The sequence below is a fragment of the Phocoena sinus genome, chromosome 6 (genome assembly GCF_008692025.1).
Source record: "Phocoena sinus isolate mPhoSin1 chromosome 6, mPhoSin1.pri, whole genome shotgun sequence".
In the NCBI taxonomy this organism is placed as follows: Eukaryota; Metazoa; Chordata; class Mammalia; order Artiodactyla; family Phocoenidae; genus Phocoena; species Phocoena sinus.
In genome coordinates, this window is record NC_045768.1 from 106,443,195 (window position 1) to 106,470,366 (window position 27,172).

General features: G+C 39.2%; 1 protein-coding gene across 2 annotated transcripts in view; it reads right to left on the reverse strand.

Annotated features, from left to right (window-relative positions):
- The window catches only part of KIF13B (kinesin family member 13B), a 190,172-nt gene that overhangs the window by 95,094 nt on the left and 67,906 nt on the right, over nucleotides 1-27,172 (reverse strand). For both annotated transcript variants that reach the window (XM_032634809.1, XM_032634810.1), the window contains exons 5-12: nucleotides 25,314-25,406; nucleotides 24,319-24,499; nucleotides 20,064-20,151; nucleotides 16,723-16,857; nucleotides 14,639-14,751; nucleotides 13,358-13,469; nucleotides 6,349-6,561; nucleotides 4,668-4,778 (exon numbers count right to left, since the gene is read on the reverse strand). In XM_032634809.1, the coding sequence (XP_032490700.1) occupies nucleotides 4,668-4,778; nucleotides 6,349-6,561; nucleotides 13,358-13,469; nucleotides 14,639-14,751; nucleotides 16,723-16,857; nucleotides 20,064-20,151; nucleotides 24,319-24,499; nucleotides 25,314-25,406 (1,046 nt within the window). The remainder of the gene's footprint in view (nucleotides 1-4,667; nucleotides 4,779-6,348; nucleotides 6,562-13,357; nucleotides 13,470-14,638; nucleotides 14,752-16,722; nucleotides 16,858-20,063; nucleotides 20,152-24,318; nucleotides 24,500-25,313; nucleotides 25,407-27,172) is intronic.

A 27,172-nucleotide genomic window follows, 5' to 3' on the forward strand; every position in this document is an offset into this window, starting at 1 on the left:
ATTTTTCATTCTTGAAAATATCTAACATTGTGAATTCACCTTTCACATTTAATTCTGTATATGTGAGCAAATATAAGTGTGTTTTACTCAATTGTGATCTTTCTGAAAAGCCAAGTATTTAATACACTCTGCTGCTTGATATCCTCAGTGGGTCTCCAGCAGGGATAAAGGCCAAACTCCCTCAACCAAGCCCACAAGGCCCTTCAATCTGGCCCATTTATTTACTCACCATCATCACATCTTGTCACCCCTACTCTCAAAGCCTGTACGCAGTTAGTGGAACATCTTCCAGGGCCCTCAAAGTCTCAAGAATGCTCTCTCTAGCTTAAGAGTTTTACACCTATTCCTCCTATCTGGGGCACACCTGTTCTCAAACTTGGTAACTTTTTACACGACCGTTTCTCTGTGAGGGCAGGGACCCTATCTCTCCACCGTGTATTCCTAGCACCTAGCACAGTGCATAACACACAAGAGCACTCAAATCGTCGGTGTCGTGAATTTATCAAAATAAAACCTGCATATTCAGTAAAGCCCTATTTTCATAAGAACATGAACCTTTCCTTTTCGTGCCTACCGATCTGTGAGTACATGCAACATACACACGCGTGCACCTAGGGAGATACGCATGAATCCTGCAACCGAATCGGGGCAGGGCAGGCTGTCTTTAACTATGTATAAATAGCGAATAGTGATGAGTCATCAAGAACCTCTGATTCTGAGGAAAGACAACACAAACTAAGTCACTTAACTAGGGCCACACAGTAAGTCTGCAGTATAGTTAAACTGCAGCCTTACAATTTTGCTATTTCTAGACACACATCCTAATTTATACAGCCACTGCAACCCAGTCAATCACCCCTAGAATGATACTATTACAAACATACTGAAGGGGATATTTTGGTTCTGGGCCTTTGAATCGAGTCTCTTCTCTAACAAGCATTACTGGGTTCCTTCGGAAGTGCTGAGTGGTTTAGCACTAGCCATTAGTTTTCAGCACTCAATTCTAAGCAATGATTATCCTTGATAAAGAACCATGTTCCTAAAACGAAGAAAGCAATTCTAATATATCTTGTATGGTCCCTTACTGAGGGAAAGGTCTTTTACAAAGGGATATTGGTGTAATTAAAGAATTATTCCAATAATGAGAAGAAACATTTCTCTATAAAAATGTCTTTTTTTTGTAAACTACGAATGAAGTGGGTAGATGTTCGTGAACTAATATTAAATTTAAAATGTAGGGTATAACTAGTACATTAATCTGTGCACTGGGAAAACGTGGAAGAAACCACAGAGGTATTAACAGTAGTTTTCTTTGGATGACTGGATCCGTTCAATTAAATTTTCTTCATAATAATCTTTCTGTATTTTCTATAAGTAAATACTACTTTCGTAATACAATAGTTTCTTCTACTTATATTCTTATTAGGACTCTAGTAATTTTCACTATGGAAATAATTAAAAGATTTAGAAGAAGTTTGGTTACTGTCATCTAGTGGCAAAATTTTAATTCATACAGAGGCAAAGGCAAGCCTGAAAAGGACTATACGACTTAACAAAGGTAAAGCCACTCAGAGTAAGGGGTAAGACAGGATTTAAATGAGATAATGTATATAAAACAGCCAGGATATACTTACATAGTACATAGCATATAGTAAATGTTTTGACAGATAAATCAAAATCTTTCTAGCTCCTACTGCTGAAATCTAAGAATTTTAGTTTGACATTCAAAGCCCTATAATGAATGGCCAGACTTACTTATTTCCAACCATTCCCACACTCTCCAATAATAACTCTCTGACTTTTGCTCAACATTGATAATTGAATACGGAATGAATGTCACTGAATATAGGTTTGCCCAAGGTCACTGAGCAAATCTATGCCAGAGAAAGGAATAGAAATGAATAATTGTCTAAGTTAGCAGTTAGAGTAAACTACCGTTTTATCCTACTTCCTTAAGCGTTTTCCTGTCGTTTGAGATTTTATAATGGTAGAAATACCACAAAATTTTTGTTTAAACCAAAGGGCACAGCGTTGAAAAACTGTCAATTCGTTGCTACATCTGCCACCAAAAATTTTGAAGTTTTTAATCATTAAACAACGACAGAAGTTTGCAACATCTAGGAATCAGTTCAAAGAATAAACAAGTATTGTATGATAAAATATAGTTACATTTACTAAATATTGCTTCTGATATCAGAGATTAGTTAATTTTTTCTATAAAATGTCAAACAGTAAATATTTTAGTCATCTGGGTCCTATGGTCTCTGTCACAGCTATTCTACTGTGAAGCCATAAATAATACAAAAACATATGAGCATGGCACATTCCAGTAAAACTATGAAAAGAAGTGGCAGACCGGGTTTTTGCCCAAGGGCTTAGTTTGCTAACCCTTGATCTATCTCACGTAAGTGTACATTTCTCTATTGAGAACATAAAAGATGAAAATAAGAGAATTTGGTATCAAAGATATGCCACTGGGCTGAGAAATTAGTCAACTTGAGTTCTGACTGTTTACTCAAAAATACTACTGAGCACATAGTTTCAAAAATTAAGAGATACAGCCTTTTTTCTTGAGAACCTTACAAACTCATTAGGCAATAAAAGTACACACAAAAAAACTGAATAGTAAATAAAGTACTCATGATTTAAGGGTCAAAAGGGTACAGACAGCTTCCACAGGGTTCACTGGCAGGGACAATCTCCAGGGGCGGGCATACTAGAGGAAGATGCCACAGAACCCAGAGGACTTTTGAGAGTCTGGCTGACTTAGAACAGACTCCCAAAGAGCTCTTAAAAAAAGAAATCCATTTGGCTGAGTTCACCTAGGTTTCCTCAAAGTTATCTGATCATGAACCATTTTTTTCCCTTATTAACAGTCTGTGGCTATTAACAGTCTGTTAAGACTTATTAACAGTCTGTGGCTATACTGCCAGGAATACATTTTAGGAAATGCCAGTCTGTATTGCAAAGAGGTCAATGACCAATAGACCAGTGAGAGAGGAGAAGAAAGCTCAGCAGCACTGAAGCCTGGGGGCTTGGAAAGATAAGGTGTTAAATGAGGTGTTGGATAAAATCAGGCTGTCCTCAAAAGGGGCATATGACCGAGCCAGAGGACAGTTAGGTGAGGAAAGATGCTACAGATAAGTTGCACCAGCACTACTCTCTCACTTAGACCTCCCCTGCTTCGTATCAGAGCACAGCAACCCGAGGACAACAGCACTTCAATGTTTTATCTTCAGAGCAGCCCAAAAATGCGCACATAAATTAGTTCCAAATTGAATGATAATTAGAATTAATTCTTATTAAATAAGAATTTAATTTATGAAAAACAGCAAGTGTAATATGTAAGGAGAAGTAAAGTTTATATACTGGTGTATTCTCTTCTCTGTAATCTGAGGGATATGCTTTAAAATAACCCAGTGCAGGGATACAGATAAAACAAGACTGGTCTTATGTTGGTCTTTAATGAAATTGGGTAATGGGTACGTGTGGATTTATTACACTCATATTTTTATTTATTTTGAAAAGGACTGTAATAAAAATGTTTAAAAATCAACTTAAATCCTAGTCTGCACTAATATAAATCTAACATCCACCTATGCTACGTAATAATAGTACTGTCCTACGACATCTGATGCATCGACTGATTCCGGACAGCACATTGAAAGATGGAATCTACTGGGTAACAAAAGAAGTAGCAAGTTCTATTTTGTTAATACAAAGAACAGGTGAAAACACAAGAAATTTTTAATTTTAGAAAAGGAGGGGAAGAGGTAGAGGTGACTTTCAATATCTGGGTAATAACAGATCCTATCTTGCAGGGCTATTGGGAGGATTAAATAAAACGCTGTATATTTAGATGTGCTTAGCATAGGACCCAATATGTACATGTACCCGATAAGTATTGGTTATTACTGTTATTATTAGTTACTACATACAAGTGGGACACTTATTCTCTTAGCTTTGGAAGAACAAACTAAGGCCAATGAACAGAAATGGAAGAATAAAAGATTTCAGTTAAATCTACCATCAGAGTTATCCAATCATAAGAAGATTGCTCAGTGTGGTACTGACCTCCACATTATCATATATATTTCTAAAACAGAGGATGAATAAGCATCTAAGAGGAAAGTCACAGAGTAAAGCCTTTACTAAGCACACAGTTGGACATTTTAGGATTTTCTCCAAATGCTAATGCACCCACTGGAAGATTTCACTACTTTATATTTAATGGTCTAAAAATAAGAGACAGTCACCTCAGATTTAGGTATTTCATATTACTTTTACTGCGTTGTCATATGGAAGCAAGACGCTCATAGCCTAAATATCTACTACTAATAATTTTGAAGTTGGGTGAGTTCCTTATGTTTGCGAAGCACTTAACAGAATTGGGTGTTCAGAGCCAATGGCTAGCTATATCATTTAAAAATTTTTATGACACTAAAAATATATTTCTTACATAATGAACAATTAATTGTAATTAAGTCTTTATCCTTCAAATGAACTTTGTAAAGTACAGACTCCTGGATTTAGATCTTATTTAAATCTTAATCTGCTAGATTTGCCATCTTCAAAGCTAAAAATCAAAAAGAAATCAGAAACATGCTCCGAGTTGCACTGCGCAAACTGCCACGACGTTTCTCTCTCCTTAAGCAGGAAGCACGAACCTGGGCAATCTCCTCGGTTTTCCTTAATTTCTCCTCCCAGGTCACAGTCATTTCCTGGATTAGCTTTTCTGATTCTTCCAGCCGGTCTTTCAGCTCTGGAGATTTCATTGCCTACAAGCAAAATGTTTATTTCATGAAATGTCTGTACAATGCCCTGAAGAAAGAAGTCGCTAAATCCAGGAGGACAAGAGGAACAACCTGACTCTTCTTAGCTCTACAGCTCACTGGGGTCCCTGACCTGCCTAAGACACAAGGACTGTCACTGACCCAAAGCATCCAGACTGTGCGGGTCCCACAGACTCACCTAGTTATCCAGTGGGTTTGAAAGAAGACTTAACCTTTTCATTTTTCTCTAACCTGTTGTTACTGTGAGATCTAATTACATTTAGGGAGAAAAAAAGTTCAAGCTACCAAGGGCTTATTTTTTTAAATCTCAATAGGTCTAGACTCATATGTGTGCCTCATTCTACTCTTAATTGATGACTTTGGGTATTTCTTCAAGTATATGCAGACTAAACTTGCACATGTTGAAAACTGGGCGGTGTTATTGATACCAGGAAGACAGAAACAAACTTTCAAAGAATCTTGATGAACTGTAAAATTATTCCTGTAAAAACAGGATAGGATTCAACAGGCAAAAATACAATCAAGGTAATTGTTTTGACCATGTAATTTACTGTTATACTACCAGAAAACAGGTCATGAGAAGAGGGCTATGGCCTCAGGCCCAAGAAAGAATCCCACAGTGCTTGGAAATAATGGGAACAGAAATGCTAATTAAAGTTGGGATCCTGAATCTGACATTTTATCCCACTTTTGATAAAAGGATAAGCATTTGAAACTATTACGTATAGAATGGATAAACAAAAAGGTCCTACTGAATAGCACAGGGAACTATATTTGATATCCTGTAATAAACCATAATGGAAAAGAATATGAAAAAGAATATGTATATAACTGAATCACCGTGCTGCACAGCAGAAACTGACACAACACTGTAAATCAACTATACTTCAATAAAATAAATCTTTAAAAATCAATAAAAAAGATTTTTGGTTAGAATTGTGTAGGTTTTGAATTCAGTAATGGAACATAAATATCATACACTATAGAATGTACAAAGGATAGTGAAACAGGGCAGTTTTAAACAGATGGCTACTTCTGCTATATTTTTTCCTATGAACATAATTAACCCATAACATGGAAAAACTAGCTTATTATGGTGTGCAAGACCTCCTTAGGATTTCTGTTTGGACTTCAACCGATGAACATCTGATACAACACAAATCTGTTTGATGCCTCTTCTAATTAGCCTATGCACATTCACCACCATTTGCTGCACTAGTATTAAGTTGTACCTATTTTTGTTTCAAGCATCTCTCTTTCTCTACCCTATTCTACTGTACCTCTTTTCTCGTCGGCTGCCTATACTGTGGAAAGAAACATTTTCTCAATTCCCCTTATTCTCTCCTCGTATTCAATCCTTTAACACCTGTAAAAACTATCTAAATTTCAACTATGACAATTTATCTGTCTTCCTTTATTACTCATCTCAAATTTCTCTTCCTATAGGAAATTCAAAAATTCTACTCATCACTTATGGCTCTGGGGGAAGAAAATTCAAGTTCTAGCTTTACTGGATTTTCCTAGACCCATAATGCTGCTCGGCTGTGCCTCATACCTCTGCTTTGGTCAGCTGCTCTCGGAGTTTTTCTACTTCTTCTCGGAGGTCCCGGATAATCCGTGCATTGGGATCCTCATTCACCACAGCGTGGTTCACGATGTTCTTGGCACGATCTGCATATCGCAGGGTTGAAAGGGTTTCGTCATAGTTGTCAGCGGCCGGACTCACAGTAGCTACCATGGCTGTCTTGCTGTTACCCCCAAGACTGTCCTGGAGGAGAAAAAAAATTGAATACATTTTAAGTTGGAAGAAAACATCATATGGGAACGCTGAAGCCCCATATGATGAGATAATGTCCCAAGGTCAAACACAGGTTTAAGGACAAAGCCAGGACTTAGGTACAGGTATACTGGCTCCCAGTCCCATGCTCTTTCTTTGCTGGCAAAAGCTACTTTTCTGCAAAAGGGAGCTTTGGTTTTTGAGAAAGAACTGGGAAATACAATGAAGCCCACACTTATTTCAGTTTAATAAAAATTAATTCTAAGTCAATTTGTCCTCTTTTAACAGGCAACATGATACCATAAGTCAGCAGACTGCTCAGAATAAAAAAGGATGCTTTCTTAAGTGCCTACAAAATCTCCCTGAGAAGACTGAACAGTCGTAACAGTATTTGATCAAAGAGTGATTACCTACAATCTACTCCGTGAAGCCTAAATAATAGCTCTGTGAAGCCTAAATAATAGCTCAGAAAGTGGTGCTGTTATAATGCTATCAAGCACCTTGTAAATTTTTTAAATCATAAAGTACAATTACGGTCTTAGAAAACAAAAGATACATTGAAGGCCCTTCATCGTATTCCATCTGACAGCATTTCAAAAACTACTGAAACAGGCTTCAGGTTCTATACAACCGCTTCTAGAGTTCAGACAAGGGTGCTGAAAAAAAGACATTCGTCTCCATTAGAGAAAACCGCTAAAGGGACTTTAGGATGGGCTTCAACAAATTCAAAAAACAATTTCCCCTTGAGAACATTAAAAAATAACTAGATATAACTCAGGATTACAAAACAGGGCTTGGGAAGTCAAGTCTACCCCACGCCGCTTCGCCACACAAAGGCTGCATGAAATCCAGCTGCGCGGGCGGCCTCTGAGACGGCCCCCAGAGATCTACGCCTCCTGGAATTCACACCACCGTGTCTTCCCCTTCCCTGAGTGTGGGCGGGACTTTCTGATCTGCCTCTAAGGAAGAGAACACAGAACTGATGGCTTGCCACATCTGAGATTAGATTATAAAAGACTGTCTTCTGTTGTGGGTGTTTTCTCTCACTCAGGGAAACCACTGCCATGAGGTGAGGCAGCCCGAGGAAGAGACCTCAGGAGTGAGTTTGGAAACACATCTTCTGACGCCTGCCCACAAGCACTCAGGTGAGCAGATCCAACCTCTGCACTGCAGCCACGGGAGAGACCCCACCCAGAACACTCAGGCTGCACCTGGAATCCTGACCCAGAGAAACCCTGAGGTAACAAACGATGGCTGCTCCCAGCTACTGAGTTTTCAGGGTAATCTGTTGCACAGCCATAGATAACTCCCACTACACTATCTCAGGATGAGAGTTACCCAGAAGACTAGATTCAATGCCCCCTTTCAGTAGTAAAGTATCACTGAATTATAGACTCACAATATTAGAGAGAACACTCAGGCTGGCCACTAATGAGGAATTCATTAGATCACAAGAAAGCCAACTCTATCTTTCGGCTGCATTAACCAATACAAAATTCTTACTTTTGAAGATAGAAATGTTTTCCGTTATCAATATTTCTAAAATTTGCTTGAACCACCCGTGATTTATACACCTTTGTGCAGAGATTATTCAGTCCTCAGCCTTTTGTGAATTAGAGTATTAGTATCCCCATTTTACTGATGAAAAACCAGAGGTTTGTTCTGACAAAGGAGGTTAAATACCTTGCCTACAGATCCAGAACTAGTGAAGTGAAAACATTCCTGCCCAGTTGTATTCTACCTTCCAGTCCAATATGATTTCCACTCCCTCACAGCTACCCACGATAGCCCAGTAACAAAATAACACCTGGCAACAGAGAGAGTTCAGACCTGAAGCCTTTCCAAATTGTTCTGTCCTAGTGCCAGAAACAAAATTATTCCCTAGGTGTTGCTAACAGTTCAATATAATCACAAACAGTACGTCCCCTTATTCATCCATTACTAAAATTTTGGTTTTCCACAGAAAACACAGCTAAGATAATTATATCATTGAAGGAAATAACTCTTCGATGCATGAAAAGGGAGGAAATGAAAGTAATCTGGGCTTTAGGAAGCAAAGGCAATTTCTGCAAAGCCTGGATGACTGCTTGCTTCACTCTACTTCCAGACACTGATCTCACATTGCTGGTGCCCAGCTTTGGCAACTTCCAGAAAGATGTCAAGAAGAATCCCATGCACGTTAATGGAATTCAAATGTCATATATCAAGATCATAGGAATTACATCTCAGGCTGGAATTCAGTTCACAAGCAGCGCCGTGGTGCACTGATGCCCTTCCAGAACCACTGCATTCTTTTAGCCCACAGGAACAGCAAATGCGGTTGGGTAGAAGGGGATTCGTAACAATAACTACCACAGGAGAAAAGCATGCATACTGTGCTTCAATTTGTGCTGAGAAAAGGAAACCTGGCAAACAACAAATACTTGACATTTTTTTTTTTTTTTTTTTTTTTTTTTTTTTTTATGCGTTACGCGGGCCTCTCACTGTTGTGGCCTCTCCCGTTGCGGAGGACAGGCTCCGGACGCGCAGGCTCAGCGGCCATGGCTCACGGGCCCAGCCGCTCCGCGGCATGTGGGATCCTCCCAGACCGGGGCACGAACCCGTGTCCCCTGCATCGGCAGGCGGACTCTCAACCACTGCGCCACCAGGGAAGCCCGACATTTTTTTTTTAATACTTGACATTTTAAAAGCCCTCGTGCATGAGCAACAATATGCTCATATTCAAAAATGGCCTCATGCCATCAGCAAAGAGGAAACAGCAACAAAAGAACTGGCACTCATTCAAGGAGAAAGTATAATGCTTCTTGTTTACTCTTTAATTGTTTAATTAGGCAAATCAGATGAGCTTTGTTTCAAACGCAGAAACTGCAAATTAAATGGACATGAGAAAGAATTTTAGAAGTCGGAATTTTTTAAAGCTGAAAGAACTCTTTGAAGTCACTTAATCAAATTATTTCATTTTACAGACGAGAAAATGAGACCCAGGAAGATTGACAGGCTTACCAAAGGTCATAATGCTAGTGCAGAGCAGAGCTGAAATTATTCATTCATTCAACTTTTCACGGAGCTTACCATCTAGAGGGCAATGCTGGTGAGCAAATACTATATGCTAAGAACTAAAGTAGAGGTAAATACAATATGGTCTGGGAAAACAGAGAAAAAGCAGAAAGCCCAGTCTTGAAAGGTTAGAAAAGACTCCCAGAGAAAGTGACATTTGACACCTAAAGATGAATAAGCATCACCTAGGTAAAGGGGATGAGGGAGGGAAGTAAGAAGAGGGATTGAAGAGAGGAGGAAGACAGTTCCCAGCAGAGTAAGAGCAAAGTCCTAGAAGTAAAAGTACTCATCACTCAGCTAGAACTGATAATGTCAAGAAGCAAAAGCTGAACACTGACAAGTAGGGAGGGGCCTAGTAAACCACAAGTCTTTAAATAACTTGGACTTTATCATAAGTGCCCCTGGAGAGTTATTGAAGACATTTAAGTTTAAGAAGAGTATTAATTTAGAAAGACAGCAACCTAACTATAAAGAACGGAATGAACTAGGAAAGCCCAGGAAAGAAGTTTCAATCACCCAGGCGAGAGAAGAAAGCCTTCATTATTCATTAAGTAACTGGCAGAAAGGATGCAAAAAAGTAGATGAATTCCAAAGATATTCATTATTGGAGCACTCATTACAGGAAGTTACTTGATGTTAAGAGACCTATATTTAGAAAGTCACAGAGAGAAGAAAACATAATCTTAATATGAAACAGTTCTCCACTGACCACTTACCAAATGAGTAAGCGCTCAACCCTGCCCGAGAGAACAGCAATCACATCCATCCCCATCCCCCCACGTCACACCCCCACCTGCCAAATCACCAAGTGTGAGCAGTTTCTCTGACTCTAAGAGCACTACATAATTATAATGCGAACACAAGGCAAAAAAAAAACTTTAAAAAGAAACTGCAGATCTTATAAAGGATGAGCAATTTTATGAGTTGGATGAAAGTCACGGTGGAGAATACTAGCATCATACCAAGTCAAACAAGGATCAGGAAGAATTAGACTAACTGAGAATTAAAGAAGGACATAAAAGACACTTGAAAGGAGAATGATTTGTGTAGCAATGGATTCCAAAAGGCTTTGGGGAAAACTGTTTAAACCCCAGCATAGGTTTTACAAAAATGCCCCTACTTATGATCTTGTACAAAAGTCAAACATCGTAAAGAAGGTCATGTAGTTCTTCAGGAAAAATATGACAAAGATCAAGGAAACTGTTCATTTTTTTAGCCTAAGAATTAACACATAGAAGTTACAATCATAGCCTAGTTTTATTAAACAGAAGATAAAGTGAGCTTTTTAAAAAAGTGTTTAGTTTTGTTCTTCAAGTTCAATTATATTCAACAGTTTCTACCACATTTGGTAAAAGTAAGGTGCGTCTCTTTCTAGTGAAAAGAAACCTTTAGTAAGAAGAGCACAGCCTAGGCAACAGAAGATGGGCAGCAAAGTCAGCCCTGGATTCCAATCTTGGTTCTGTCACTTGCAGGTTCTGTGTCCGTTGCCACATCTGTAAAATGGGAACACCACCATCTGCCTTCCAAGGAATAAATGAGATAATGTATGTGAAGCACTTTGCACAGTACCTGATTCTCCTGACCCAAGCTCTCCTGGCCTCCAGCCTATGGGATGGACAGTCAAAGATTAACCTAGCCATTTTAACTACGTCAACTTAACAAAGTATTTCTTATTGTTGGGTTAAATGGACTGAAGCAGCAACACTGGAACGACAGGACAATGAATATTCTTTTAAATCAGGCACATCCAGAAATCATCAGGAATGATCAGGAGATGTTTCTATGGAAAGTGTGAGGAAGAAGTATCGTATTGAGATTTCTTCTGGAAATTAAACAAATGAGACTTCAAGGTTAATTACTGACACTTGAGACAATTATTTCCTTGGTAATTAAACGTTTTATAATATGTATCCCTTTAATTCAAGAGTTATTTACAAGTGGTTTTTTTTGTTTTTTTTTTTTTGCGGTACGTGGGCCTCTCACCACTGTGGCCTCTCCCGCTGCAGAGCACAGGCTCCGGACGTGCAGGCCCAGCGGTCACGGCTCACGGGCCCAGCCACTCCGCGGCACGCAGGATCCTTCCGGACTGGGGCATGAACCCGCGTCCCCTGCATCGGCAGGCGGACTCCCAACCACTGCGCCACCAGGGAAGCCCTACAAGTGGTTTTTAATCATCAAATTTTGTTTATCTTTTTGTTTTGTTTTATTTATTTATTTATTTTTGGCTGTGTTGGGTCTTTGTTGCTGCACACGGGCTCCTCATTGCGGTAGCTTCTCTTGTTGAGGAGCACGGGCTCTAGGCGAACGGGCTCAGTAGTTGTGGCTCACAGGCTTTAGAGCGCAGGCTCAGTAGCTGTGGTGCACAGGCTCAGTTGCTCCGCAGCATGTGGGATCTTCCCGGACCAGGGCTCGAACCCGTGTTCTCTGCATTGGCAGGCGGATTCTTAACCTCTGCGCCACCAGGGAAGTCCCTATCCTTTTGTTTTAAATTTCTACTTTTATTGCATTTTGGCCAAAGGAAGTAATCTACCTGATTTTCTACTGTGGCAAATTTCACTTAATAAAGCATGCTCAAACACTGTGTAGAGTTTTAGAAAGTAAAGTTGAATACTAGTAAAGCCTTTGAGAGGGTGTAGAAACTAGAAGAAAACCCTACTCCCTTTACAAACATGGTTCTCTAAACATGTCAAAAGCTGTGTTCTCTACTAAGCTGCCTGTGTTTAACTCATCTTTATATGCTCAACCACTAGCACGGTGAGTAACAGGTATTCAATAAATTCTTGATCACTGAGAAAATAAGCCATCACACAACTAAACAGGCTCACAAAATTATTTTTCCATTTTAAAAACATTTTTTAAAAGAGCATTAGGTAAAATATTTTATTCTGGGTTGGCAACTTTATAAGGAATTAAATTGTCACTAGATTTGATATCCTCTAACTCCCAGTCCAATACCTAATCCACCACACCAGCTCTATCAAGACCAAAGGGAATCTTGAAAGACTAGAAGAAACCTGGAAATAGTCTCTCTCTTCACCAAACTCCGATTACATGCCATTTTCTTCTCTCTCATGGAATCACCCACTCGTGTTATAGTATTCTGTGTATACAACTTCTCTCCCTTACTAGACTGAGTGATTACAGGGCAAGGAGTGTCTAGCGTTTCCTTACATCCTCCTCACAGCGCTTCATACAGGCTTTTTCTTCCTCATTTCCATTTCTTTCATTCATGCTGAATCAATTAACCAGTGAATGACTGTGTGCTCTACTCTATCTTTTAACAACAGCTTTAAGCAGCTGAAAGCAAATTAAAATGATCATGAGTAGTCTGGAAGTTAAACAGAAAAAGAAGATCCAAAATGTCCATCAAACAAAAGGAGTCTGTGAGAAGGATGCAGCAGTCCAGCTGGGTCTGGAACACAGTGGAAACCCCTTTCCTACGACGCGCTCAGCTATCAGATCAGCACTAGGTCCTGTTCTAGTCCCCAAATCTCAGAGGCGACTGTGCGATTCGGTGTGCCGCAAACCCCCCTGCTTCCGGGTCCTGGTGAATCAGAAAGAAACCCATGCTTAATCCATTAAAATTAGGACTACCATGTAAGAGTCTAATGATTATAAATTTGAACACTGATGTAGGAAATTATAATTGGGAGAAATCAATAGTCTACTCTTTATTCTTCCTTTTCACCAACCACCAAGAGCATCCCAGAAAGGGGGGAGAAAAACTTACTTTGAGCAGCCAAGTGAGAACTGAGTCACGATATGGAACAAATTTATTCTTGTTTTTGCCAGCACCCTGATCTGCTAGGGCTGAGATAACCAGACCGAGGGTTGTGAGGGACCTGCATGGTGCAACAAACCGTAATAATCGTAAAAACCTGAGTGTATCAAATGTCACATTTTAGCACAAAGACTGAACATCAAGATGCCTTTGTACCAGCACGAGAACAGCACTGTTGTCAGCATTTTGCTGCTCAGGTTAAGAACACATAAACTCTAAATGTTGATATCCCTCTAATACTACTGTAAGCTATAAAATTGCTTAGTTCAATTTTTTTTTCATTTTTGTAAAAAAAAAAAATGTAAACTGTAAACCATTAGGTCAAGATAATGACACAAATGCCACATATCTTTAAGAAAGGATGCCACAAACACAATACGATTAACTAAAACATAGTACAAGGCAAGAACATTCATATATATATAAATAAATAATAGCGTAGCATCTGGATGATGGTATTCTATGATCTCCAGCTGGTTACTGATGACTGTCTCACTAAGTGTCCTTCTGGGAGCCACAAGGATGGAAAAGATTCCTGCCCCCAAGGGGCTAACAATATAGCTTAAGGTAAGAAAATGTATAACCATATGAAGGACTTGGTGCACAAAATATTACTTTGTAAAGTAAAACCTTGGTATAAATAAGCACCACAGCTGTCATAAAAAGCAAAGCCCGATGTAGCCAGTACACGTTATTGTTTGTTCAGACAGTGACACCCACGCCAAGATCCACAGCTGGACTCCGATACTCCGATTATCTTTGTTTCTATAGCTTAGACCAGTGGCTCTCAACTGGAGGGTGACTATGTCCCCACAGGGGGCAGCTGGCCGTATCTGGAGATAATCTATGTTGTCACAACTCAGGCTGGGGAGAGAGATGGCAAGTACTGCCGCCACCTAGTGGGTAGAGGTCAGGGATGCCACTAAACATCCTACGAGGCATAGGACCACCCCCTGGGACAAAGAACTCCCTGGCCCTGAACCTCAATAGGGCTACCCTTGGGAGACCTTGGACTTGACTGAGGTTGTGCTCCTCAGCCCCAGAAGGCCTCTCAACAAAACATAAAACAGGCTCGGGACCTTAAAAAATATCTCTGAAAAAAAATTCTACACTATTTATTCTTTATAGCCTCAGTCATTCCGGAATCCTATTCTTTCAATAACTACAGAAGTTCCCCCTTTTGGCTACTAAGTCACTGAAGCAACAGAGGCAGGCTTCTGGACAACTTACTTGTTGATGTTGCTGCCTTCCTTCAGCCTGTCACCTGCCGCTCCCGTTTTCGTCGCTCGCTCGCTGCCGGCTAAATCAACCAAGCTCAGCTTGCCCACTTTCTCTCCAGATGTCTGGGAAGCAAATCGACAAATACTAACAAACAGTTACAGAATACAGAAAGTGATACATCTCTACCGAATGAGTCTAGTATCTAAATCCTTTATTAAAGCGTATCTGTTGTTATTTTAAAGTTAATTTGTGCTGCTACATAACAGTGTAAGAAAACTACACAATCTAGTAGTAGATACACACAAAATTATACACAACTACGAATCCAGACAGAAAACTATCTCAAAACAAAACAGTGCCCCCCAATATGGTACATTTTGAAGGGAACCCAACAAAATCTTCTTAGAGAAGTATACAAAAGCACTATTCATAAGGTATAAATTTTAATATGTGAAACCACGCTTAAAATTTCATATATATTTACCAATAATCCTGAGGGAAAATATTTGAATTTCTTATGATACAAAAAAATCTGACTTTTATACAACAGAAGGATCCCTCAAAGACCCAATGCTTTCTAAAATTTTTCATATTATTCATATAATAATTCCCTTGTTTCATAATTTCAGGTATTAAATTTACATATTTTTCTAGTTATTATACATACTGACATTTTCCTTTATCAAAAATGTTCAAAACAGATAGTTCAAAACAGATAGTTCAAAAACAGATAGTTTATACTTCTGCAGCAATGTAAGAAATGTGGGAAAGCAATGCCAAAATCTATGGACTGGATCACTTTTTAAAACTTTCCTTTAAAGTATACATTTATACTTATTTCCATAAATAAACATGTTGCTAACAAAAGGGTATTAAGCTTCCCAAATCAAAAGTACTTTTGGTTTAAAAAAAAAAAAGTCAGTATGTTTTTTGTTTTAAGCTGAAAAGGAAATAGAAAACAAAGAACTTTTTGTCGTTGCACTAATCTTGCTGTGATGGTAAAAGAAGAAAAATATGCTCTCAGCAAATGAAAATCTTGCCAAAATGCAGCACTTTGCCAGGGTGATCATTTTAGCTTCTGGTATTTGAAATTGATTCGCTGGAGGGTAGTAATAAAATATGCAAAAGTTCACATAAAAAGTAAGAGGGAAAACACAAATGTATGAGCCAACACAGAAGTTTTCAGTGTGATAGAAGCATACACATCTCTGGCTCTGTTACTTTTCATAAGCTTCAAGTCCAAATGCTCAAAAAATTATTCTACAAATCTAGAATCTTGTAGTACAAGTTCCCCAGTATAACTGACTCCTTCTAACACTTTGCTGTTTAGCAGAAGGTAACACTTCAAAAGAAACTCCACTAAATCAGCTAGAGTATTATTAGCTTATACAGTTTGCCATCAGAGTTGAAAGCTCAAAAAATGCTATGGCAGAGGAACTATGGGCCATCAGCTTGTATAACTTCTGTTCCAACTTCCTTTATTTGGAGAGGGTGGAGAGCTAAAACCTACATTTCTCAGACTCCCTTGCAGCCAAGGCTCAGGATGTGACTTAGGTTCTGTCAATCACATATTCTTGCTTAAGATTTAGAAGGCAGAAACAAAGTAGAGGTCATCCCCCTCACCCATTTTGGCTTATTTTCTGCTGGCAAGCAGGAGTGTGGATATAAGTTTTCCTAAAAAGGCATCCCAGCTCACATTCTCCAACTACCAGGGCTCTAAGAAGGTGGTCTCACTGACTCCTGTATCTTGGATCACAGCTCTGGGGTGTGCCTGGAACTCACAGGTCTGGGGGTGGCCTCAGGGGTAGTACCATCCTCACTGGATGAGATCTGTGCTCTTCTGGAGGTTATTCCTAGAGATTTAGTCTAGAAATCACTCCTCAGAAGGTGTACCAACAACTCTGTAATCATCCAATTCCCTCTATTAAATCCCTTTCTGTTTACCTAGAGTAGCTTGTTTCTTGTCCTGAGTCCTAACTGATACACATGCCTGGCTAGGACTTTAAGTCGTCTAACACCTGAAGGGAATAAGATAAACCATGATCCACTTTAGAAATTAAAAAAAAAAAAAGGTCACGTATCTGAACACCTACCCCAGACTTCACATCATATAAAGTGTGTGTGAGGGTGATTTTGAAGACTGCATGTGATCGGCTGCTCTCCTCATTCATGTTGGTTGCAGCAACTGTACGAGATTTGTTACCTTCAGACATCAAAGATTCAATATCCTAAGTGGAAACAAGTCATAGACACACATTTCATTATCTAATAAACATTAAAACTCTGCTATACTACGAAATGCATTCCAAGTTTCACTACTTAGTCAACCACATTTGGAGTTTACATTCTGTTTCTCGATGAACATTATGCCCCACAGAGTACAACAGCCAGCACTATCTCTGAAAACTCAAATAAAATACATTATTTACTGTAGGTGCAGAATAAAGCAGCAGCTCTGACCAAGAATTAGAAAAGTTTAGAAACTACATGTTGAAGTCCCACAAGATGGACAAACATGCCATGCCAATCCTCATCTCATCTAGAAATTTGAAAAACTTTAGCTTATTTAATTATAGTAATAGAAGTTAATTGTTAAATCAAATTAGATTGTATAAATAAACAGCAAACAAAAATAATTTGTAACCCCTTCACACAGGCATAGCATTACATCACTGCATTGGTGTATATCTTACCAGACCTGTTTTTAAAAATGAGGACATCAAGAGACTAATTTTCTGCACAGATTCACTACTTCATTGCCATTATAACTAAAACAGAGACAGCATGATACACTCGAAAGATCATGGGATCTTTGCGGGTTTTTTTTTAATGTTATAAGCTCTAAAACAGTTACTTAAGCAGTCTGAAATCTAGTTTCATAAATAACAATACAGCTATGACATCATCTACCTTACAAGGATTTTAATGAGGAATAAGAAACATACTGTACTTGTGAGAGAGTGTACTAGTTCCCTTCCTTTATCCAGCCTCCTCTTGTTTCCAGTAAAGGAACCCCATCTTTACTGAGCACACTGCAGCGGAACTAAGAGACTGCACTTCCCAGATGCCCTTGCAACTCAGCCTGGTGATATGACTAACTTTTAGCGAATGAGACAAAAAGTCACCTGGGAATTCACCTTAAAGGGAATAGGCACACTATCACATGCTGGTTCTGAGCCATCCTGAACTATGAGAACAAGGGCATTACTAAAGACCTAGCTCTATGTGGAAAGCTGGAAAGAATCTAGATCCTAACAGCAGCTTTGGAGTCGCCATACCAGCCCTCTCACCATTCATTCATTTGTTCACTCTAATAAATACAGAAAGCACCTACTACAAGCCAGGTACATTTTAAGATACTGAGGATACATAGGAACAAAACAGATAATAATTCATATTCCAAAGCACTTAAGTCCTGTTATATTATTTTCAGTTATATGCAGCCAAACATAATCCTAACTGACACATATATATGAAAAACTTTGAAAATAATAAGATTCTATTTTCCTATATAAATGAAAAAGAATAATATTTAAGGACAAATTCAACATGATACATAACAAGCCTCAAAGTAAAAATACTGCAAAAAGAGGTAGAAGTTGGCACCAGAATGGAAAAACAACAAAATGTAAAATTTACAATTTTCTAGATTTTTCCAAATCCATTTTAGATCCACTAAATCTTACAATCCTGACACTTAATGAAAAAGCTTTATTCTATTTAGCCTACATTCTTTAAAAATAAATGTTTCTTGTTTTTCTTTCTTTTAATTAATTAATTAATTTATTTATTTATTTATGGCTGCATTGAGTCTTCATTGCTGTGTGCGGGCTTTCTCTAGTTGCGGTGAGCGGGGGCTACTCTTCGTTGAGGTGCACGGGTTTCTCACTGGGGTGGCTTCTCTTGTTGCAGAACTTGGGCTCTAGTAGGGCGTGAGGGCTCAGTAGTTGCGGCATGCAGGCTCAGTAGTTGTGGCTCGCTGGCTCTAGAGCGCAGGCTCAGTAGCTGTGGTGTACGGGCTTAGTTGCTCTGCGGCATGTGGGATCCTCCCAGATCAGGGCTTGAACCCGTGTCCCCTGCATTGGCAGGCAGATTCTTAACCACTGCGCCACCACGGAAGTCCCTAGCCTACATTTATTCATTGGTCTCTAATCATCTAGACATTCATTGATCTTTAATCTGTTGTCTCCTACATAAAACTCTTTATTGAATCTTAATTTTTTTGAATAAAATGTCTTTTTATACTTTCCAATCTCTCTGAGCTCTCAAAAAAATCTTGATCTCTCTCCACTGTTGCAGAAATAAGCTCTCAAATATCATTATTAAAACAACAATACCTAACATTTATATGATACTGTAGAGTTTTCTAAGACTTTTCACATGCACTATCTCATTTGATCTCCTCCAGGAAGCTTTCCTGGATACCACCCTCCCTGGACACCTACATATCCACTGAAGGCAGGTATTCCTCCTCCAAACTACCATGAATCCTGAACAATGCATCTCTCACTGCACTTAAAATCATGTTGTTTTACAATACCTTTATAACATCTGTAAGCAACTTGAGGGAATGGACCACCTCATTCATTTTTTATATTTCTTCAGCACTTAGCACAATGCCTGGCACATAACAGGTATTCAATAAATGTTTACTAAATGAAGTAAACAGTGTTTACTAAATGAAGTATCGTTGACCAAATGATAGAATGTGATTAATGAACAAAGGAACTAATGAATCTACCTCAAAAGATAGTCAAGACAATAAAACTAATTTCCATTCTAAAAATTAGGACAAAGAGGCTTGGTGAGACAGAGTAAACAATCCAGAGTCATATAGGAGTCATATGAGAAGACTGTCACCATCAACAGTCTCTGACTCTTAATTCAATGGATATTACATCACAGCTCACCCTACCCCCATTTTCCCCACAAGGAAAGCCTAACGGATTCACACAAAGCATAACTGTGAAGTTTGAAAATGAAGAGAACTAGTAACTAAAGGTAAAAGAGTGATTCTCTCAAATTAGAAACAGGCTTTGAATTCCAACTACTCAACTCATATTTTATTTCATTAAATCAACAAAATCATAAGCAACATCATTATTTTATGTACTACTACAGAAGAAAAAAATACTGCCATTTATCATTTTAAGATACAATCGTAAGGAATATCACAATTTTAGAGCTCATAAAAATGGGAAAAACGTGTCTCACAATAGATGAATAGGTATGCCTTGCAAATATGTATACCTTCTCTCAAAATTAAACTGACCCAAAGCTTTTTAATAAAGGCTTTTGTAACTTTTTTACAAACTTTTTTGTGACTTATTAAGTGATGCTACCATAATTTTTTTTTCAGCAAAAGATCACAAATTCAACAACAAAAAAATCTGCTACAGCGAATTTTAGTAGTTCACATAAAGGATGTTGTTACCTTGTAGCCTGTGACAGCCAGTTTAGAAAGTCCATCGACATAGGGTCCCAACACACTGTGCTCTCTGACTCTTAACGTTTGACGGCTTCTGTTCAGTAAAAACAAAAGAATCAATTTTTAAACAATTAACCTGTTTAAAAGCCATGCGCAATAAAAATACATACTGAATTCAACAAAGATCCCACATAAGTAGAACAAACAGACTTGATCCCAGAAGAATTTAAACCAAAACTTAAGATCTTGACTAGTAAGAAAAACTTGATAATGTGGTAAAATCTCACATCATTCAAAAGGGTACACTGTGGGATGTCTACTACCACAAAGAATGCAGAGTCAAATAAATACAAACAATCTACTTGTCAGATCACAGAATGTGGCACAAAGAGCAGAAACTCAATAAATGTTAACTGTGCAAAAGAAAGAAAACTACAGACAAAACTCAATCATGAATAAAGACAAACAAATATAAACAGACAAAAATAAAGACAACAGGCTGAATCTAACAGTGATTTAAAAACAAAAGTTGGACTGTCCCAGGGCTGCTAGGTTGTTTTAACACTGAACAAAGATTCATGCTCTTTACCACAATGATAGACTAAAGAGGAAAAAAATATACATGATCATTTCAATAAGTGATTTCAATAAACTGAAAAATGATTCAATAAAATTAAATACTCATTCATGATTAAAAAAATAAACCTCTTACAAACAAGGAACTACTAAAACCAGTAGAGGGCACCTGTCAGAAACTTAGAGCATATAGCATACTTAATGATAACAACCAAAAAATATAAAGAATATTTGATGACTGATTCTATGTCAAAAAAGCTCTTCAAAAAATCTAAACATTACAATTCTTTTTTTTGGTTGCACCGTGCAGCTTACAGGATCTTAGCTCCCTGCCCAGGGATTGAACCCGGACCACAGCAGTGAAAGTGCCATGTCCTAACCATTGGACCACCAGGGAATTCCCTAAACGTTACAATTTTTAAAAAGAATATTTATTGATGGTGAGATTACAAGTGATTCTTGTTTTATGTAACTTATTATTTTCTAATGATTTGGAATCTTACAGTACCCTAGGATCAACCACCAAAACTTTACTTACTACTATAAAACTGTATATAAAATACACATAGAGGGCTTCCCTGGTGGTGCAGTGGTTGAGAATCTGCCTGCTAATGCAGGGGACATGGGTTCGAGCCCTGGTCTGGGAAGATCCCACATGCCGCGGAGCAACTAGGCCCGTGAGCCACAACTACTGAGCCTGTGCGTCTGGAGCCTGCGCTCCGTGACAAGAGAGGCCGTGATAATGACAGGCCCGCGCACCGTGATGAAGAGTGGCCCCTGCTTGCCACAACTAGAGAAAGCCCTCGCACAGAAACGAAGACCCAGCACAGCAAAAATAAATAAATTAATAAACTCCTACCCCCAACATCTAAAAATAATAATACATATAGAATATTTGACTTAGAATATATCCAAAGATCAGAACTATTACAACTTTTTTCCTTTCATATTTCCCTTTTTCTTAAAGATAGCATATACTGCATTATCTCTTGAGTAAAACAATTATATTACTACACAAAGTAGGCAGTGAATTAATAAAATAACTAGGTTCTCTCAACTAATCTTTCGCTGAAAAGGAATCACCTTCAGAGTTTTTAATCCATTCACTTTGGCTCTTCAGAAACACTACAAAAATCCTCGAGAAACTTTCATGGAGACAACAACAGCTAACACTTATTGAGCACTTACTATGTGCCAGTAAATGTTCTAAGACCTCAGGTCTATCAACCCAGTCTATCTTCACAACAGCCCTCTGAGGTATTATGTAACGTTATAATCCCTTCTGTACAAATGAGGCCTAGAAAGCATAAGGAACTTGCCTTGCCCAATAGGTAACAAGTAGAGGACCTAGATCCAGAGCCAGGTGATTCCAAAGCCCATGCTGTCAATTACTAAACTATACACAAGATTACTAAAGACTATTAGCAAATTGTAGATAGTAAAGTTCAAGCTATTCACATAAGCACTGTGGAATATAAAACATGAAAATGAAGTCAGCTAAGAATTTCTGGAAAGAGTAGGAATTTCTGGGATCTCAAAGAAAGTGATGCTTTTCACAGAAATGAAGGTGCAAGAAAAAGGATTCAAGGCAGAGCCAGAAAACGTAGAGGGGCACAATTTTTAGCAAGATGTGGCTACCTAGGCCACAACCCTCCTCCCTCTGGACTTCCTTTGGTTCCCTGTTTCAACATCTGTGCATACTGCCCTTTAGCCCCATTGGACAGCTGAGTCACTTTCCAAACCTCTGATTTCTCCACACCTCCATGCTCTGGCACAGGCTATCCCCTATGCCTGAATCGTTCCCACCCTGCTTCTCGGTGGACAAATACCTACTCAGTACAAATTTATCAAGCACTCTCTGTAGAATCTTCCCTTCTCCTCCGGGCAAAGGCAGTCACTCCCTCTTTGCTCTCACCTATTTTGTGTGAGCCTCCTTCACGATTTAAAAGCATTATTGCATTGATTCATAACTATTTGTTTCCAAAACTCCCATTCTGTCCACACCGAGCTCTTCATCTATGACTGCAAAGTGCCTGGCATACAGTGATCACGCGATAAATGGTAAGTAAAGTTCTGTATAAAAACACTAAGTGCCGGGGGCTTCCCCAGTGGTACAGTGGTTAAGAATCCGCCTGCCAATGCAGGGGATGCAGATTCGATCCCTGGTCCGGGAACTAAGGGATCCCGGAGCAACTAAGCTTGTGTGCCACAACTACTGAGCCTGTGCTCTAGAGCCCACGAGCCACAACTACTGAGCCCGCGTGCCACAACTACTGAGCCCATGCACCTAGAACCCGCGCTCCCCAACAGGAGAAGCCACCACAATGAGAGGCCCGCGCGCTGCAATGAAGAGTAGCCCCCGCTCGCCACAACTAGAGAAAGCCTGCACACAGAAACAAAGACCCAACACAGCCAAAAATAAAACAAACAAACAAACACTAAGTGCCGGGAATTCCCTGGCAGTCTGGGGGCCCGGGTTAGATCCCCGGTCGGGGAACTAAGACCCCGCAAGCTGCGCGGCACAGCCAAAAAAAAGGGAAGAACTACTAAGTGCCAATTCAGCCTCATATGAAAGGCCTGCAGATCATTATCTTTGCTAAAGAAAACAGATGCCAGTGAGGAGCTGACAGGTTTAGTTTTCTCTTGATTGAGGGCCGCTGTGACCCACTGCTTCTGAAACCAGCTTTCCTTGATCGTCCTCCTCATCCCAAAATAACTAGACGCGCCCTCGCCGTCCTCCGCGCTTTCTATAAGCTTCAGCTCACGTGGCTCTTTGACCTTCCAAATACTGCTCTTACCAGCAATAAGCCACAGGCTGTGGTTTTTATGTTTTTCTCTCCATTGCTGCACTTCCTTAAAATCTGAACTCAGAGAACTCTGTGCAGTGCACAAATTTCCTCAGATACTCCTTATCTTCCTCATTAGCCTCAGTTATGACTGCAGACTGAGGACAGCGTTCTTGAAGGCTTTCTAATACTTTTAAGCTACTTCTCTTTCAAAGCCTACGCCATAAAATTGGACACTTTTCCCCCTTGAGAATCATGAAAATGAACTATCTTGAAGTCCAGGTTTCACTATTTCTGATTATGTCACAGCCTGCAAACAGATGAATTCCATTCGAAATTTCTTGGTTTAAAACAAACAAAAAACACTCTACTTGATGAAGGATACCAGTTATACTGATATTCAGTAACTTAACTATCAATACGTATTTTTTGTTTGTGCTTTTGGATATATCTGAGAGAGACGGTATAACCCAAATACGTGCTGCTCAACCATGCTTCCCTGCCCCATCTCAGCCCTAGTTCAAAAGCCCAGAACTGGCTACAGGAAACCTCTTAATATAACTAAAAACTAGAAAAATAACTCTTTACTCAAGTTCAGTATAAAACATGTCACTTGGGGCTTCCCTGGTCGCGCAGTGGTTGGGAGTCCGCCTGCCGATGCAGGGAACACGGGTTCATGCCCCGGTCCGGGAAGATCCCACATGCCGCGGAGCAGCTGGGCCCGCGAGCCGTGGCTGCTGAGCCTGCGCGTCTGGAACCTGTGCTCCACAATGGGAGAGGCCACAACAGTGAGAGGTCCGCGTACCGCAAAAAAAAAAAAAAAAAATTTCACTTAAGCCAATTTATTAAGTCTGTTATAGTCCATAATACCACAACATTAAAGTCTCAAAGTCATTTACCCTTTGGGATCAAGAAGGTCTCTAACTTTTTCATTGTAAATTTCCATATAGGACACTTCTACTTTAAAACTCTGCTCTTCGTTTTCCTCTTTCTGGGTTCGTTCAAAGAGTCCACTGCAAAGTCTTGGGATTAATCCAGGTTGGTCAGCTGTGCCCATCATGGTGTAAGATTTTCCAGATCCTAAAAAATGGAAATCATAGTTATTACTGTCTCCTTGAGAAGTTTAAATACACAGCCCTCTTTCCATTGCTCATAATAAAATCCTAGCACTTAGCAAAATGTCCCAAATAAGGAATATACCCAAATATAATGATGACACTAGTAAGTAGAGAAGCTTTCCAATTATACATGTAGAAGTCAGAAGTACACATCCTTTAGGAAGAAAATAAAAACCTTCTTTAACTATCATCATACGTTAAAAAAAAAAAAAAAAGGACTTAAAATGACTGAAAAATTGTGAGGTAGGAATAGTTTCCTAAAATTGAACTGGAAAGATCCATATGATGAATACTACGTGCCTGCTTCCAACCACTAATCATAGCATAAAAAATGTACGTTATCCCTACAGGCCCCAGAGCAAATTAACTTACTACCACTACCCTTTGGCAACAGTGTAGAAATCAGAGTCATCTTATTTTTCTACTACAAAATTATTTTCTATGTACCAAAAACACATATTCATTAAAGAAAATTTAGAAAGCACAGGAAAATAGAGGAAAAAATTAAATCACTCATAGTCCTAACAAGTCTTGAAAATATCATAACCATTTTTCCATGAAGAATAGTTTTCAATTGGACAAGTTATACGATATACCCTTATAAAAGTGACTCCTTCACTTTAAATAGATTTCTTTCCTGTTGACCACAGAGGTATAGAAGTCAAAACACTCCTTTATCAATCACAACTGAGAAGATGCTAGCAATATGTATTTTTTGGGTTTTTTTTGTTAGGATCTTTAAAGTTTAAAAATAAAACAGATTATTTAACAATTACCAGTCTGTCCATAGGCAAAGATACATGCATTGTAGCCATCAAAAGCATTCTGAAGGATATTCTCCCCAAGGCACTTGAAAACATCATCTTGACCTGAAAGAATGACAGAGAAAAAGGTAGGATGTTTTAAGCCAAAACTACATATGAACAATTAAAAAAACAAAAAACAAACATAACTCTCAAAAATGCACTTTTTTTCTCAGCTTGTTTATCTACCAAACAAGATTTTTAAACTTGATGAGTGCTTCCAAAGGCTTATGTCTTTCAGAAATATCTAGTTATTAGCACATAACAGAAAATGAGTGAAAAGTTCCTGATAATATGAACTTGAATCAACACCGGCCAAAAAAAACCAATGAACTGCTAATTTTATAAACAATGATTATAAATATCTGAAATGTATACTTGGGACCTAGGTGGATCTGAATTTAACTATGTACCACTCAGCCAATGCTTTATTCAGTGTGTACTAAAGTTCAAAATAATCATATATATCAATTCCCTCTCCTTTTCCTCAATGATAATGTTTAATTACAGGGTCTACAATACATACCAGCTGGGAGAGGGAGGAAGGTCTGGGACATTTCTTCTAGCTTTCAACCATGGACATAAATAGTAGGGTCCAATTCGCCTCCACAGGCTAAATTAAATATGTCAGTAACCAAACGTGGCCTTGACAAGTTATTCAACCTCTTTGGGCCCTGAATATAATATGAAAGAACTGGATGCTGTTACGCTTGTTACATTTTGAACGCTATAAACAGCATTCCATTAGGCCTCACTTTCTAGCTCATTTACAAGATCCATTCATCCTCATCACACTTGTGATTCTGAAGCAATCCTCAGAGTCATCACTGGGCCAGCCAGCCCAAACTAACCTTAACTTTTGGAAACAGCTGTAGTACTACTGTCTTTCATGATAAAGGCCAATACAATATTTAAAAGATTGCTTAGAAATGGGTGTCATAAGCAGTTAGGAATAAAGGAAATATATGGTTATCATTGTAGTCTTTTTTTTTTTAGATTTTTTTTTTTAATTTGGCTGTCGCTGTAGTCTTTTTTTTTTTTTTGCGGTACGCTGGCCTCTCACCGCTGTGGCCTCTCCCGTTGCGGAGCACAGGCTCTGGACACGCAGGCTCCGTGGCCATGGCTCATGAGCCCAGCCGCTCTGTGGCATGTGGGATCTTCCCAGACCAGGGCACGAATCCGTGTCCCCTGCATCGGCAGGTGGACTCTCAACCACTGTGCCACCAGGGAAGCCCCTGTCGCTGTAGTCTTAAACTTGTAGTGAAAAGGGGCTTGAGACAGTCATCATTGAGGAGAGTAAAAGAATAGACTCCCAGAGCAAATTTAGAGAGGATATGGCATATTCCTCTCCATTAAAGAGGGAAAAGGGGGACTTCCCTGGTGATCCAGTGGTTAAGAATCCACCTTCCAATGCAGGGGATGCAAGTTCGATCCCTGGTCGGGGAACTAAGATCCCACGTGCCGCGGAGCAACTGAGCCCTAATGCCTCAACTACTGAGCCCGTGTGCCTCACCTAAAGACAAGCCCACGTGCCACAACAAAGAGCCTGCTTGCTCTGGAGCCCAGCACCACAACTAGAGAGAAGCCCACGCACCACAAGGAAGAGCCTGCGCGCCGCAATGAAAGATCCCACATGCCACAACGAAGATCCCGCATGTCACAACAAAGATCCTGCATGTCACAACAAAGATCCTGCATGCCACAACAAAGATCCTGCATGCCACAACAAAGATCCTGCAACTAAGACCCACCTCAGCCAAAAATAAAATTTAAAAAAAAAAAAAAGGGTGAAAAGGGACACTGAAAGCCTAAGTGATTTACTGAAAGTCAGA